Below are 13,362 nucleotides of genomic sequence, written 5' to 3' on the forward strand. Positions count from 1 at the left end.
GCAGTATTAGAAAACGCATTTGGCTTTAAAAGAGTTTTCTAGGAATTATCTAATATGTGTCTGCTATATTGCATTTTCAGGAAAACAAATAAGTTTAATGCCATAAACAGTTTTTATATGGAATGGAACTAGATCACATCACTATTAATCACCTATAAAACATGACGTTTAATATTTATTTTAAGTTTGTCAGTATTGTCAGATTCACCCTTCAGTGTCAGTTAGGGTAATTACAGTACATAGTGTATTATAGAAGGAATTCCTAGCATTAAAGTTTCATAGTGTAGAGTTTAAAAGCTGTATGTGACTTATACAGTGCTTATACAGTAGTACTTCTGTAGGATCAAACTCTCCTTCAGTTTTTAGGATGAACCAATGCTATCCAAGTTTATAATGTATAGTATACATTTTAACTAAAGTCACCATTGCAGTTAATACTGTCTGTACAAAGTTTAATTGCATTGTAGTTACTAACACATTCCATTCTCTATCAAATACACTCTGCTTTTGTTTTCTACTGATAGAGGGTGCAAACTAATCAGCTCCTAATTGTCATGTTACAGGCTGACAGGAGCTGATTGGCTGATACTTTATCTCTCTCCACTTTATCTATCTCCAAGCTTTGATAAATATCCCTCTCAGAGCCGTAACTAGACTTTTTGGTGCCCTATGCCAGGGAGAGAATTGACAACCCCCCATTTTTCCAATAGGGACATAAGGCACATGCCTTGTGGGGAAGGGGCACGACAAGATTGATCCCAGAGAAAGCCCATGCTATGATGCCCCTTCCCACATTTTTTTTATTTATAATACACCCATATTTATAGACCTCTGTAAGAAAATGGATGTGGACACAAATCTTCTTTATACCACATTCATGCACTTAACTTGGGAGATTGTTGTTATTCAGTTACAATACCCTTTATTGAATAACACATTTCAATATACTGCCACACCCAGGATTCAAATCTATAACCTGTTAAATTCTAATCAAACACCCTACTCATTGAGCTATTTGATCCTGCATAAAACCTATAAACACTATATGAAGCTACTGGTACTTTGTAAACAAATAATTAGCATTGCAATAGAGCAGATCTATGTAGTGTGCAGCCACACATCCAATCTCTTGCAGCCACGCACTACATAGATCTGCTCAGCCGCAATGCTGATCATTTTTTCACAAAGTACAATGTACGCTTCAAATAGAATTCTCAAGCTTAGAATTATCTACCTTTCTATGCAAGGGCAGATGGCTCAATGAATAGATTGTCTGACTGCAATGCCACAGGCAATGGGTTTGAATCCTTGGTATATCAGTATCTTGAAAAGTAATAAAGGACAGTGTGACTAAATAACAAAGAAATTTCTAGTTGAGATCATGAATGCTGTATAAGTTTTAGTGGCAGAAGGGGTCAGGGTAAGAGACAGGGGCGGTCAGGAGATGCTGGGTCTCAAAAAGGGGGAAAGCTCTATGTGAAAGTAATTAAAATAGATAATTGACAAGTGCCGCCATAGCACTGCCTATCCTGCAGTGCTATGTGCGGTGCCCCCTCCGCACACACTTATAGGCATTCTTTAAATCACCATCTGGTGTGGGCTGACAATACGGCCAGTACATGAAATGATGTTAAGGCTCTCTCTTATTAATACCTGCTTCTGTTTATGGATAACTTGGAAAAGCTGTGTTAAGGTGGAACTGCAGAGTTGTATTGCAGAGAAACTGTGCAACTTGTTTCATTTGTTTTTCAGTTATATGCTGTTGGCAGGCAATGGGCCCACTTTAATACTGTCCTTGAGAACTTGCCATTTCACTATAATAAAGTGTAATTAAGTAGCTCTGTTTGTCTTGAACAGGATGGTACCACCTCAGACTCTGACCATGAACCTCCAGCACGGACAGACACAGCAGTTCATGATTAAACCAAAGTATTTTTCTAACTCCAAAAAAGTGCTCCTGGGTGAGCAATCCACAGAAGGGTCAATTCCACTCAGGGCAAATGGCCTGGATCAGCTGACATCACAATTCAATCAATGTAAGTATCTCAGTTTTGCATATTATTTTTATATATTTTTTTAATTTAACAACAATTCTATATATTTAATTAAAATAACTTTCATAATTTACTTTAGATTGTGCATTGTTAATGGCACTATTAAATCAGATGATTAATCTGCGGCAATGTCCCTTACTTATAGCTCATTAAAAAATGTGCATTATTTTGTATGGTTTTAAATTAGTTTATGTGATAATATGATACCTCTATGTGGCTTGTCCCCATCCTCTGGGTGAGAAATGAGAATCATTTTATTCAGCACCATATGCTGGGCAGGTTTCCTCAGGACCTCACGGCAGGATAGAAAGGTATAGAGAATGTCAGCTCTGGAACAAGCATGAATGCAGTATCATAGCGTGTATTAATTAGAAGGGGAGTCGGACTATGGGGGTCATTCCGAGTTGTTCGCTCGTTGCCGGTTTTCGCTATGCTGCGATTTGTTGCTAACTGCGCATGCACATGGTACGCAGAGCGCATGCGCTAAGTTATTTAACACAAAACTTAGTAGATTTGCTTGTGTTCGAATGACGATTTTCAGTCGCACTGCTGGGTGGTAACTGAGCATTTTTCGGGAGTGTGCTAAAAAAACGCAGGCGTGTCAGGGAAAAACGCGGGAGTGTCTGGAGAAACGGGGGAGTGGCTGGCCGAACGCAGGGCGTGTGTGTGACGTCAAACCAGGAACTAAACGGACTGAGCTGATCGCAATCTGTGAGTAGGTCTGGAGCTACTCAGAAACTGCAAAGAATTATTTATTAGCAGTTCTGCTAATCTTTCGTTCGCTATTCTGCTAAGCTAAGTTACACTCCCAGAGGGTGGCGGCCTAGCGTGTGCAATGCTGCTAAAATCTGCTAGCGAGCGAACAACTCGGAATGAGGGCCTGTGATCCCAGTATTTTTTAGATTACTTTGCTAGCTCCTGTACATATTACACTCCTACAGAAGAGTCCTTAAGCAGGACTGTTCCCCATAATCTCCTTAATATGCTGCCATGAGCAGGTTGTTTATAAATTGCTTATAATTTATTTTTAAAACATTATTGCAGATATGTTTCTTTCTTTTCATTTAGGGTTTTGTCACTTTGTAACTGCAGCATTTTTTTTAAGCCTAAGGGCGTCAAAGCATTAAAAAATATACTTGACCTCTATGGTGATTCCATGGATCATTTACCATCACCACTCTGCAATGCTGGGTACCTGCTTCATAGAGCATAGACGGAAAAAATAGTGCAGATGTGCACCCTGGAATACCATAACTGGCCATGTGGAGTGCCCTAATCATTATAAGTATCAAGGATCCATTTTTAAAGTTCTAGATGTAGCTCAAATGAAGTGGTAAAACCAGCATCTTTTCTTTTTCAGTCTTTTGAGATTTTAAAGATATTACGCAACACCAAGTGACTTCATTTATTTTTAACATTTTATTAATATTATGCATTCTTTTAAGGTTCCTCTTCCACGTCGATAAATGGTGTAGTAGGAGTTCAATACCACAACAGAAGCCACATGTGCTGCTCTGTAAAGCCATTTATTTTTTATTTTTTAGGACTCTTCGCTTTTCTGGGTGAGAACCAGTGTGGAGAGTGGTGGTTTTCATTTTGGGATTAGACTTTGAAGGGGTCTCCAATTCATAAGCATAGGGCTTATGACTCCTGTCATAAACCCTATGCCGAATAGCACAGCAGCACGTCCTGACCTCTGTTGGCCATGGGGGCTAGGTTAATTTACAGGATCGATACTCCTGGACTGCCAACTTTGCCACTATGATGTACAGGGTTCCTAATATGTCTACCAATTACACGAAGATAACACAAGAAAATAAACACATATAGTGTATTGTTTTGGCCTTTCTTAATTATTATGCAAATGGGAATAAAAAAGTTTAATGAGAATATTTTGAGAAACAATTTTTTATTCTTTATTTTGAGAGCTCACAAGTGTAGACAGAAACAGTTACAATGAGTAATAGAAGCAGTAGACAAAACATGTAGGTACAGCAGAAAATAGTACATAACAGTTACAATGGGAAAAGGGATAGAGTATAGGTATATGGGGGAACATGACTACATGAAAAGGAAAATTACCATATTGAACATTAGATGTGGGGGAGAGAACGTAGGAAAAAAAATACCACGTAAGATAGAAAAAGAGAGACAGGAATGGTGAGAGCAAACAGCAAGCAGGTAAAGTCTGAGAAGGAGAAGCAGGAGCAGGTTAAGCATTTCATCTCATCACGTCACGCATGCGCTAGATGAAAATCTATTTTGAACATCTCCCTTCTCTCTATCATAAACAAATGTTCTATTAACCAAGTAAAGGAAATTAGTTCTGACCTATTATCACTTTACTGTAATCAGATAAACCTGCCCAGGATGTTTGACATGGTTATTGCTTTAAATGACATTCAGCATTTGATACAACGTATGTGAATCATTTATAAGCATTCTTACTTATAAAATAGTTATTGTACTATTACATGTTAATATAATCACAAATAATAAACACTTTCAATGTTTGATGTGATCTGTAACATAAAAAAGCTGTTTTTGGAACAGTGCCTTACAAAAATGTAACGGTCTTGGCAGGGACTGGGAGCTGGCTATCTGAACATCATATGCATTCCCAAATAAGTAAATCCACTAATGGAGATATGTGAAATGTGTGAGAGGCTGTATATCATGACTTAAATAACTTACCTGAACTATAAAAGAAAATACCTACAGTAGGCACTAGGGTAGTGAAACATTCTTCAAGGTAACAAACCTACGATCTTGCTCCATACACAAACGTGTATAAGACAGTTGTCATTCTTGTTGTAGTAACATCTTTTAAGTACCAAGGTACAATACTGTATACCTGATATTCTGTAACTGAATTGGTCCTCTGGACCGATTGTGTCCCAACCCCTTGTTAAAAACTGAAATGTGTAACACTATAAATCTGTCTGATTTTTCCTTGTGTCACTTGTGGGACTGGGAAGTAGACAAAGAGCTCAGTAATTGAATGACTCTTAAGGCCCATACGCACTGGGCGGTTTTGAGCTGAAAGCAGCTCACTTTTGGTGTTGCCGCCCAGTGTGTATGAGCAAGCGATGAGCGGTGAGCGCTGATGCGCACTCCTGCTTCATCGCTGGCAGCCGCCGTTCATCTACTGGTATTACCAGTAGATGAACAGCGGGGTGAGCGGCTTTCCATAGTGTCCTGCTATGGAAAGCTGTTCACCCCCGATGACCTCACTGGGCAGGGGGAAAAGCGCTCAGTGTGTATGGACCTTTAATAGATGGATTCAGGCAGAGATAAACAGTTGCGTCATGATATTAGAATTTCTCTTTGAAGTTTCAATTATTTCCACTATAATATTGGGTATTTGCCTATTTGGGTAACTTGTTGACATTAGGCTGTGATGTATTTTCCTGTTGGTAATGAAGGGGAAGACTATATGACATTATAACTTTTTGACAAAACTGCTTTGGGACCCTTACTCAGTGGCATTTAATAACTGAGCATGATTTGCATGCAAACATACATGAAAATACAATACATTCTTTTTGACATGTCCACATCCATTTACATTTATTTACATTGTGTAGAGGTTTATTATAGGCTACTTGCTCCATTTTTTATGTGTTCATAGCATATTGTCATAGCTGAAATAATTAACAATTCATTTTGATGGAATTGCATTTGGTACATATCCACAAGGATTTACAAGGGCTGATACAACAATGTTGTGTTGCATTTTCCTCACTGATGTCAATGGACTTTTATAAAAATGGGTTGTTTCTCTACACATGGATATCCCATTGAAATGAATAGGCTTTTGAGATGAATGGACCAGTGATATGGTTTGAGTTTGTTATAACCACATCAGTAGAGATTCAAATTGTCTCTAATTTCTCCAAGTAGTCAAAGCAGGTATTTAGAAAAAGCTAAATAATAACAATTCTAATCAAGCGCAATAGATATAATTATAAGCAAATGTGTTGATTACCCTAAAAAACAATTAGTGCAGTTCTCAAATAGTAACCTGGATTGCCTTAAACCATAGAACTTCATTAATGATGGTATTCTTATCAGAAGAGAGAACATATATGAACAACAGATACAATTTTTATATATATATATATATATATATTTTTTTTTTTTTTTTAAACAATTTATTATTTTCAAAGAAGATCATATCACATAGTACAAACATGGTATCATTGCAAAGGAGACCAATGAAAGTACAAAGTACAGGTAAAACAGTATTGGTAAACATGTTCGTACGGAATCACAGCAGATAAAAATAACAAAGAAGCAAGGGACCAATTAAGTCCCCATAAGAAGATAGACAGCAAGAGAATAAAGAGAAAAAAGGGGGGTAAAAAATTGGGGAGTGACAACACGAAGGGAACATGAAACATCACGTACTGTGGTCATAATAGAATCACATACTGTACATAAATAGAAAAGCCAGTGGATATGCCACCATTAGTAAATATCTAACTAATTTGTTTGAGAAAAAAACATTTAGTCATTTCAAAGATTTTCTGTATCTGTTGTTGAATGCTCGGATCGAGCGTAACAATGTAAGGGTCACATATTTTTTTTTAAATAAAACTGACAAACCCTCCCCTCAACATCTGGCAATGTGGCTTGGCGGTCAAAAAATATAATCTTCAAAATGAAATTTTTAACTTCCAAGAGAAGCAGAGGATCTTTAGCTATCCAATGATTCAGAATTAGTTTTCTGGATACAGTGAGAATAACTGATAAGATCGGTATAAGTCTCCTATTTTCAGGGCCCAAATGCCATTGTGAAAAATTTAATTGTAAGCAAGGTATGGGAAGTTTAATCACATGTAAAGAAAATAGTTGGTTAATAAAAGCTATAATTTTATCCTAGTAACACCTTATCTTGCCGCATTCCCAGAAGTTGTGGTAGAAAGAAGCATCCGATGCTCCACACTTTAAACATCTCCCCGACTCATCCGGTACCATATGTTTCCTCTGGGATTGGGATATGCCCTATGGAGGACTCATAAGTGAACCTCCTGTAAAGCTGCTGAGTGTAAGTATTTTAATGATGTCGAGCAGTGTTGAAGCCAGGTATCAGAGGAGTCTAGGAAGGGGATTCTGTAGACCAACTTGTAAGCGTACGGGACCAAGAGACCACTGATCTCATTTTTAGCAGATCAGGATAAAGGTATCTTATTCTATATGTATGTAGGAGAAAGAAAAATATTGTCTTCATCACAATATCGGCTGAATGACCAGACGGGAGTGCCAGGGGCCTTGTCAGAGCAAAATGCCTTATCTGCAAATACATAAAAAAGGATTTATGTGGGATTCCAAAGGTATCATGAAGGTAACTGAAAGGACTGATAACTCCATCAGGGTCGAACACGTTTCTGATAGCAGAGATACCTAGTTCTTTCCAAACAATAAAAGTAGCACTATCTAATCCCGGGGTAAAACATGGGTTGCCCCAGAATATATTATATGGGGAACGAACAGGATTTCTTTGAAACATTTTCTTAATAGCACACCAAGCTTTAAATGTATCACCAAATAAAACATTGGAGAGTGTAGGAGGAGGTACTAAATGTTTAGGGGTGTGAAGCAGAGCACTGGGAGAGTAGGGGTAAAATAAAGCCTCTTCTAGCCTGAGATTAGTAAATATTGATCGCCCCATAAACCAATCTGACATATATCTAAAAAGAGCCGCCTGAGCAAAGGTTGGAGCATCCGGAAGTCCAAAACCACCATCTGACTTGGGGAGGATCAATTTGTTATAGCAATATGTGTTTTTTTGGTGTTCCAAATAAAAGAAGAAAAAAGGGACCTAAGATCTTGAGAGTCACGTTTAGAAAGTAACAACGGTAGCATTAGTAGCAGATACAATAATTTTGGAGACACTACACTCTTGATAATGGCAATGCGACCCATTAATGATAATGGTAGAGACAACCAGTTAGTATTGGTTTAAAATTAACGGTATACAGGGAACTGAGGGTAGGGGGTATAAATATTTCAGCGGGGCTTGACATAAAGAAAATTGAGAGAGGATAGGGTCGGAACCAAAAAAACTATTGTTAACAGGGAATGGCAGAATTTTAGATTTTGAATAATTAACACTGAAGCCAGCAAACTTACTAAAGCTGTTGATAATATCTACATTGGCCTTCAAAGACTGCACCGGCGTGAAATAAATAAAAGCATGTCGTACGCGAAGAGGCCCAATTTAACTTCACAACCATGCACTGAAATACCTGAGAAAAGAGAAGATGATCTCAATGCAACTGCCAACGGCTCTATAGCCATAGGAAAGAGGAGGGGAAAAGCGGGCAACCCTGTCTAGTACCTTTTAATATAGAAAACGGGGGAGAAATATAGCTATTGCTTAAGATTTGGGAAGAGGAGCCAGCATAGAGACGCTGAAGAAGAGAGATGAAATCTGCTGAGGCATCAAAACAACGTAAAGTATCAAAGACATGCTCCCAGGATATTAAATCAAAAGCCTTTTTGGCGTAGAGAGAAAGCATAGCATGTTGTCCCGGTGCCCCGGAAGATTCCAACCACTGCGTGACAGACAGTACTTTTCTAATATTCACCACCGAATGCTGGCCCCAAATAAAGCCTGACTGATCCTCATGAACAATAGAAGGCAGTAAAAGTTTAAGCCTATCAGCTAATATTTTCATAACTATGTTATAATCTGTATTCAACAGATATATCGGTCTATAAGATTCCGGTAATACTGGTCACGGCCTGGTTTATGCAAAACCTTCAATAAGGCCGAATAAAAGTAAAGGTGTGTGTGTGGGGGGGGGGGGGGGGGTATCGCCTGTGAGAAGAGAATTAAAAACGGCATGTAAGGCACTTTCAATTCCAGGAGTCGTCCAGAGCATTCCGAAATTTGAATGAATGAAATAAATGTGAGGGAAATCTCCACTGCCTAAAAGGACCTTTGTCCACAGTAAGGGCAACCTTCACCCAGCATAACTCATGATCCGAAATACATATGGTTTCACTATTAGAATCTAGAACACGTGAAAAGAGATGAGAAAACATTAAAAGGTAATCTATTCTCGAAAGAGAGCCATGTGCAGCTGACAAACACGTGAACTCACGCTCCAAGGGATGTGACACCCTTCAGACATCAATCAAATGGAGATGGCGGAGGATATCGCTAATACCAATTTTCGGTGGTTGCAATGCAGATGGGGTTAGCGATTACCTATCCATACGAGGGCCTGTCACTATATTAAAGTCCCTCCCAAAAACAATAGGAGTATCCCCAAAAGAATGTAAATGTGCTATACAGTAATACATAAAAAATAATCTTTAGAATACACGTTCAGGGCGTAAACAGTACATAACACAAACCTGGAGGAGCCCAGTGTTACATAAGCAATAGCATAACGGTCTTGAGGGTCTATTATGGAAGAATGCAAAACAGTAGTTATATGATTATTAACTAAAATTACAACACCTCTAGCCTTTGAAGTGAATGGGGCTGACACAAGCACCTTCCACTTCAAGGAATTTAATTTCAAAATCTCTGTAGGTAATAAGTGAGACTTCTGAAGGAAAACATTCAAATGCATTTTGTTCAGGTAAATTAGCACTTTCTTCCGTTTAGCTGGAGAATTAAAGCCCCCCACATTGAGGGATCCAACCTTTATGCTAGTCATAGAGACGGTAATACACTGGTAATATTAAGATGGTACACAGGAGCATAAACATAATCAGAAACATGTGCTATTACATATAAATCACTGGCATTTACAAGGACTGAAACCACTTAGTACATGGCACATGACAAGACACATGAGGGAAGAGAAAGAGGGGTAGAGAAAAGAAAAAACAACAGCAGAAGAAGAATAAAAGAATAGCGAGTGTCGGCATCCTCAAGAGGATCCAAACCCTTGAAGAAAATATAAACACGACAACCGGTAATATATCCAGACCCAATACCATAGGTGATGGGTCACTAAACAATAGAATAACAATGGGCGCTCTCAGCATTCCACAGCTACACTGAAAAAAACATATAATAAAATAATAGTGTGTTGGGAAATAACACTCCGAGCCTAAATGTAGAAAAAAAACAACATACCAGAGGCGGAGATGAGCATAATATAACATTAATATATACTATATAGAACCGTGAGGAGAACTGGTGTCGACCCATAGGGTTGATCAGAATTCTGGAGCAGTATTGCAAAAATCATCAGAAAGGGCACATAAAAAATATATAAATGCTAGACCTATAAAAATATAAAAGTCAGTTAAGTGTGTATTAAAAAAAATAATCTCTCTCCCTCTCTCTCTCTCTCTCTCTCTCTCTCTCTCTCTCTATATATATATATATATATATATATATATAAAACCAGACTGTTCAGACATTGTATGAGTAGTGCAGGAATTTGTGCCAGTCAAAAGAAAGCTATGTATAAGCAAAAGACGGGGCAGCAGTAATCTCACTCATCTTCATCATCAGCTTGAGATGAACGAGGGGAACCCTCAGCAGCAGACGAAAGCTCTCGCAGATAGCCCTCAGCATCATCCACCATAGTAAAATCTTGGTAGGAGGTATCGTCAAAGAGACTCAAACGGGCAGGGAATAAAAGGGCACATTTATTCTTCTCCTTCACAAGGCGGGTACAAAGTGGAGAAACTTCCTTCCTAGCACGTGTTACTTCTGAGGAATAGTCTTGAAAAATAAAAATCCTTAATTCATCCCAACGTATATCTGTGTGCTGGTGTGATGCAGACCATATTGCCTCATTGTGGATGAAACTAAGGCTCTTAAGAATCACCACCCGGGGTTTGCTATCTGGTTGTGGACGTGCAGGGCCCAGTCTATGAGCCCTCTCAATAATTATACCAGAGCAGGCCTCCTTTATATTCAGCAGTTCTGGGAGAGAAGTTTGCAAAAAAGCGAATAAAGCAGGGCCCTTGAGCGTTTCAGGGAGCCCTACAATGCATAGGTTACATCTCCTAGATCTGTTCTCTAAATCGTCTACCTTATTTAATAACAGGTAATGTGATTTCTGCAGTGCCTCATGCTTCAGCTTAAGGTCAGACACATCTTGGAAAGTCTCTCCCAAACGCTGTTCTGTAACAACAATTTTCTTAGAGAGCTGTTTAAGCTGAGATTTAACATCAGAGACAGCCTGCTATAGTTTGGCAGTGTGTATGTCCATAATGGGACCCATGACATCCTGCACAGCCCTAACCACATCTGCATAGGTAACCGGGTAATCAGCGGATCGGTCCTCAGAGGTTAACATCCCTGGGTGAGACTGGGACAGGGGCTGGGTGCTGCTGGTAGCCTGTGCTCCCACCTGTGTAACAGTAGCGGCCATCTTGTCTCCATGGGACCGTTTCTCAGAGCGCGAATGCTGCGATTTCGAGGGCGTGGATGCTGACAAAAATGTATCCATGTGACTCTGCTGATGCTCCCCCACCGGTAGAGGCTGAAATCGCCAGCGAAATCAGCGGGGTGGTGGCTCGGTGGCTCCCGGTAGCTGTGGCTGCAGCAGAGCTGAGGGAGCTGCGTCTCCTCACATAGGAGCTGGAACCGCAAGTCCAGATACAATCTTTTTAATTAAAAAATGTATATAATAGTTTAGACATACATTCAAACATAAATAAAAAATGCAGCTATACCCCTTAACATAGCCAATCACATCACAGAATAGGAAATTGCTTGTGATTGGCTGAGTGGCTATTGACATTTAAATGAATGGTCCATTTATTCACAGTGATTTTTTTGGAGGTACTCATAGTGAGCAGTTTATGGTATCTGTTATGGCTTGTTATTTGTTTTTCCTGTGGATTACAAGAAGATTCTACTGAAATGCAAATGAAGAACATTTCTTCTTTAAAGTGAAGAAAACACAACCCTTAGAAAACACGTCCCTTAGATTGCATATTGAGGATGATCCACGTTGTATTTTTGCTGTGCGACGTCTACATGAAAACTTTTGCCTGTGGCCTCTCACTGTTAATAGTGGGAACCAGCCCAGACTGTCTAGCATGGGGATCCTATTCTCATTTACTCTGTGTTTTAGTTGTGACCAACCAAACCTTTCTAGCACTGGTACAAGTTGAGGCATTTGGTGGGGAGGTTATGAAGATGTATTTCATAATTTATGTACATAATATTGGCATTCATTGAAATGGTCAATTATTTTCATTTGGGTTTCTGCATGTAAAACACGTTGCATTGAAATTGGAAAAGCTCTGTACTGTGCTCTCTGGGTATTCCCAAACACATTGTGTATGTGATGCATGCACAAATGCTTAATATTTATATTCAATTTTATAGACATTTTCTTGATTTGATGCTAATGCAACACCATAGGGCAGGGCTGGCCAAACCGGTCCTCGAGATCTACCAACAGTTCACATTTTCCAGACCACCTAGCTTGTGCCCAGGTGTATTCATTACTAATTAAGATGTGCTGCATTCATTCCTAACTGATAATTCTACAGATCTGCAAGAGGCCTGGAAAACATGAATTGCTGGTAGATCTTGAGGACCGGTTTGGCCAGCTCTGCCATAGGGTAATAGATTATTAAAAAATTAAAAGTTTATTTTTTTCAGACTTTTCAAACTTTTTCAATTTCATATTATATATGTGTCCATTTACTTTTCCTATGTATTATAGCACATCTAGGTCCTGACATTACCTACACCATAACACAATATTAGTTGCAGATGTCTAACAGCTTGTAATGTAGATCCTTGTAAAGCTTGGCAAATCTCTTTGGACTAAACAGTTTCAAAGATGTAAATGTATTTGATTTGCATAATTATTTTGCGTATTTGAATTAAACCCTGCTCTTTGCAAAATATCCCAAAGCAGCATTTAAAAACATGTTGCCAAATTAAGATAAAGGGTTCTCTCATCAGCATAATCGCCAGACGTAGTCACCTAACAACAATCTCATTTTCTAAAACACTTGATTTATTATGTGTTTTGCGTAATGTTTCCCATGCAGGAGGCATATGGCAGCCTGAAGCTTGTATTTGTAAAGAAACATTGTATTGATGGCCAGCCTGTGGTGCTGGATGGCAGCCAATGGCGTGGCAGCTCACGGTCATCTCTGGATTACATGCAGGACAGCGTGATGAATTGTGGTTTACTTGTAGCATTACACAGCGTCTGCTGATGTCAGCTTCAACAACGTTTCTTTTGGCAAAGTGGTAGTCTAGATTGAGTTGATTTTCCGGGTTTATGGTTATAAGTGTCAGTGTCTACATGGAGTATTGTAGATAATATTTCAGTGAGTAAATGGGCACAATTCATCACAC

The 13,362-nt window shown here is 38.9% G+C and overlaps 1 protein-coding gene across 4 annotated transcripts in view; it reads left to right on the forward strand.

The window, feature by feature from the left end:
- LTBP1 (latent transforming growth factor beta binding protein 1) overlaps positions 1-13,362 on the forward strand; it is a 660,590-nt gene that overhangs the window by 243,868 nt on the left and 403,360 nt on the right. For all 4 annotated transcript variants that reach the window (XM_063917963.1, XM_063917960.1, XM_063917961.1 and 1 more), the window contains exon 4: positions 1,858-2,036. In XM_063917963.1, coding sequence (XP_063774033.1) covers positions 1,858-2,036 — 179 coding nt within the window. The remainder of the gene's footprint in view (positions 1-1,857; positions 2,037-13,362) is intronic.

This window comes from Pseudophryne corroboree, chromosome 4 (genome assembly GCF_028390025.1).
Source record: "Pseudophryne corroboree isolate aPseCor3 chromosome 4, aPseCor3.hap2, whole genome shotgun sequence".
In the NCBI taxonomy this organism is placed as follows: domain Eukaryota; kingdom Metazoa; phylum Chordata; class Amphibia; order Anura; family Myobatrachidae; genus Pseudophryne; species Pseudophryne corroboree.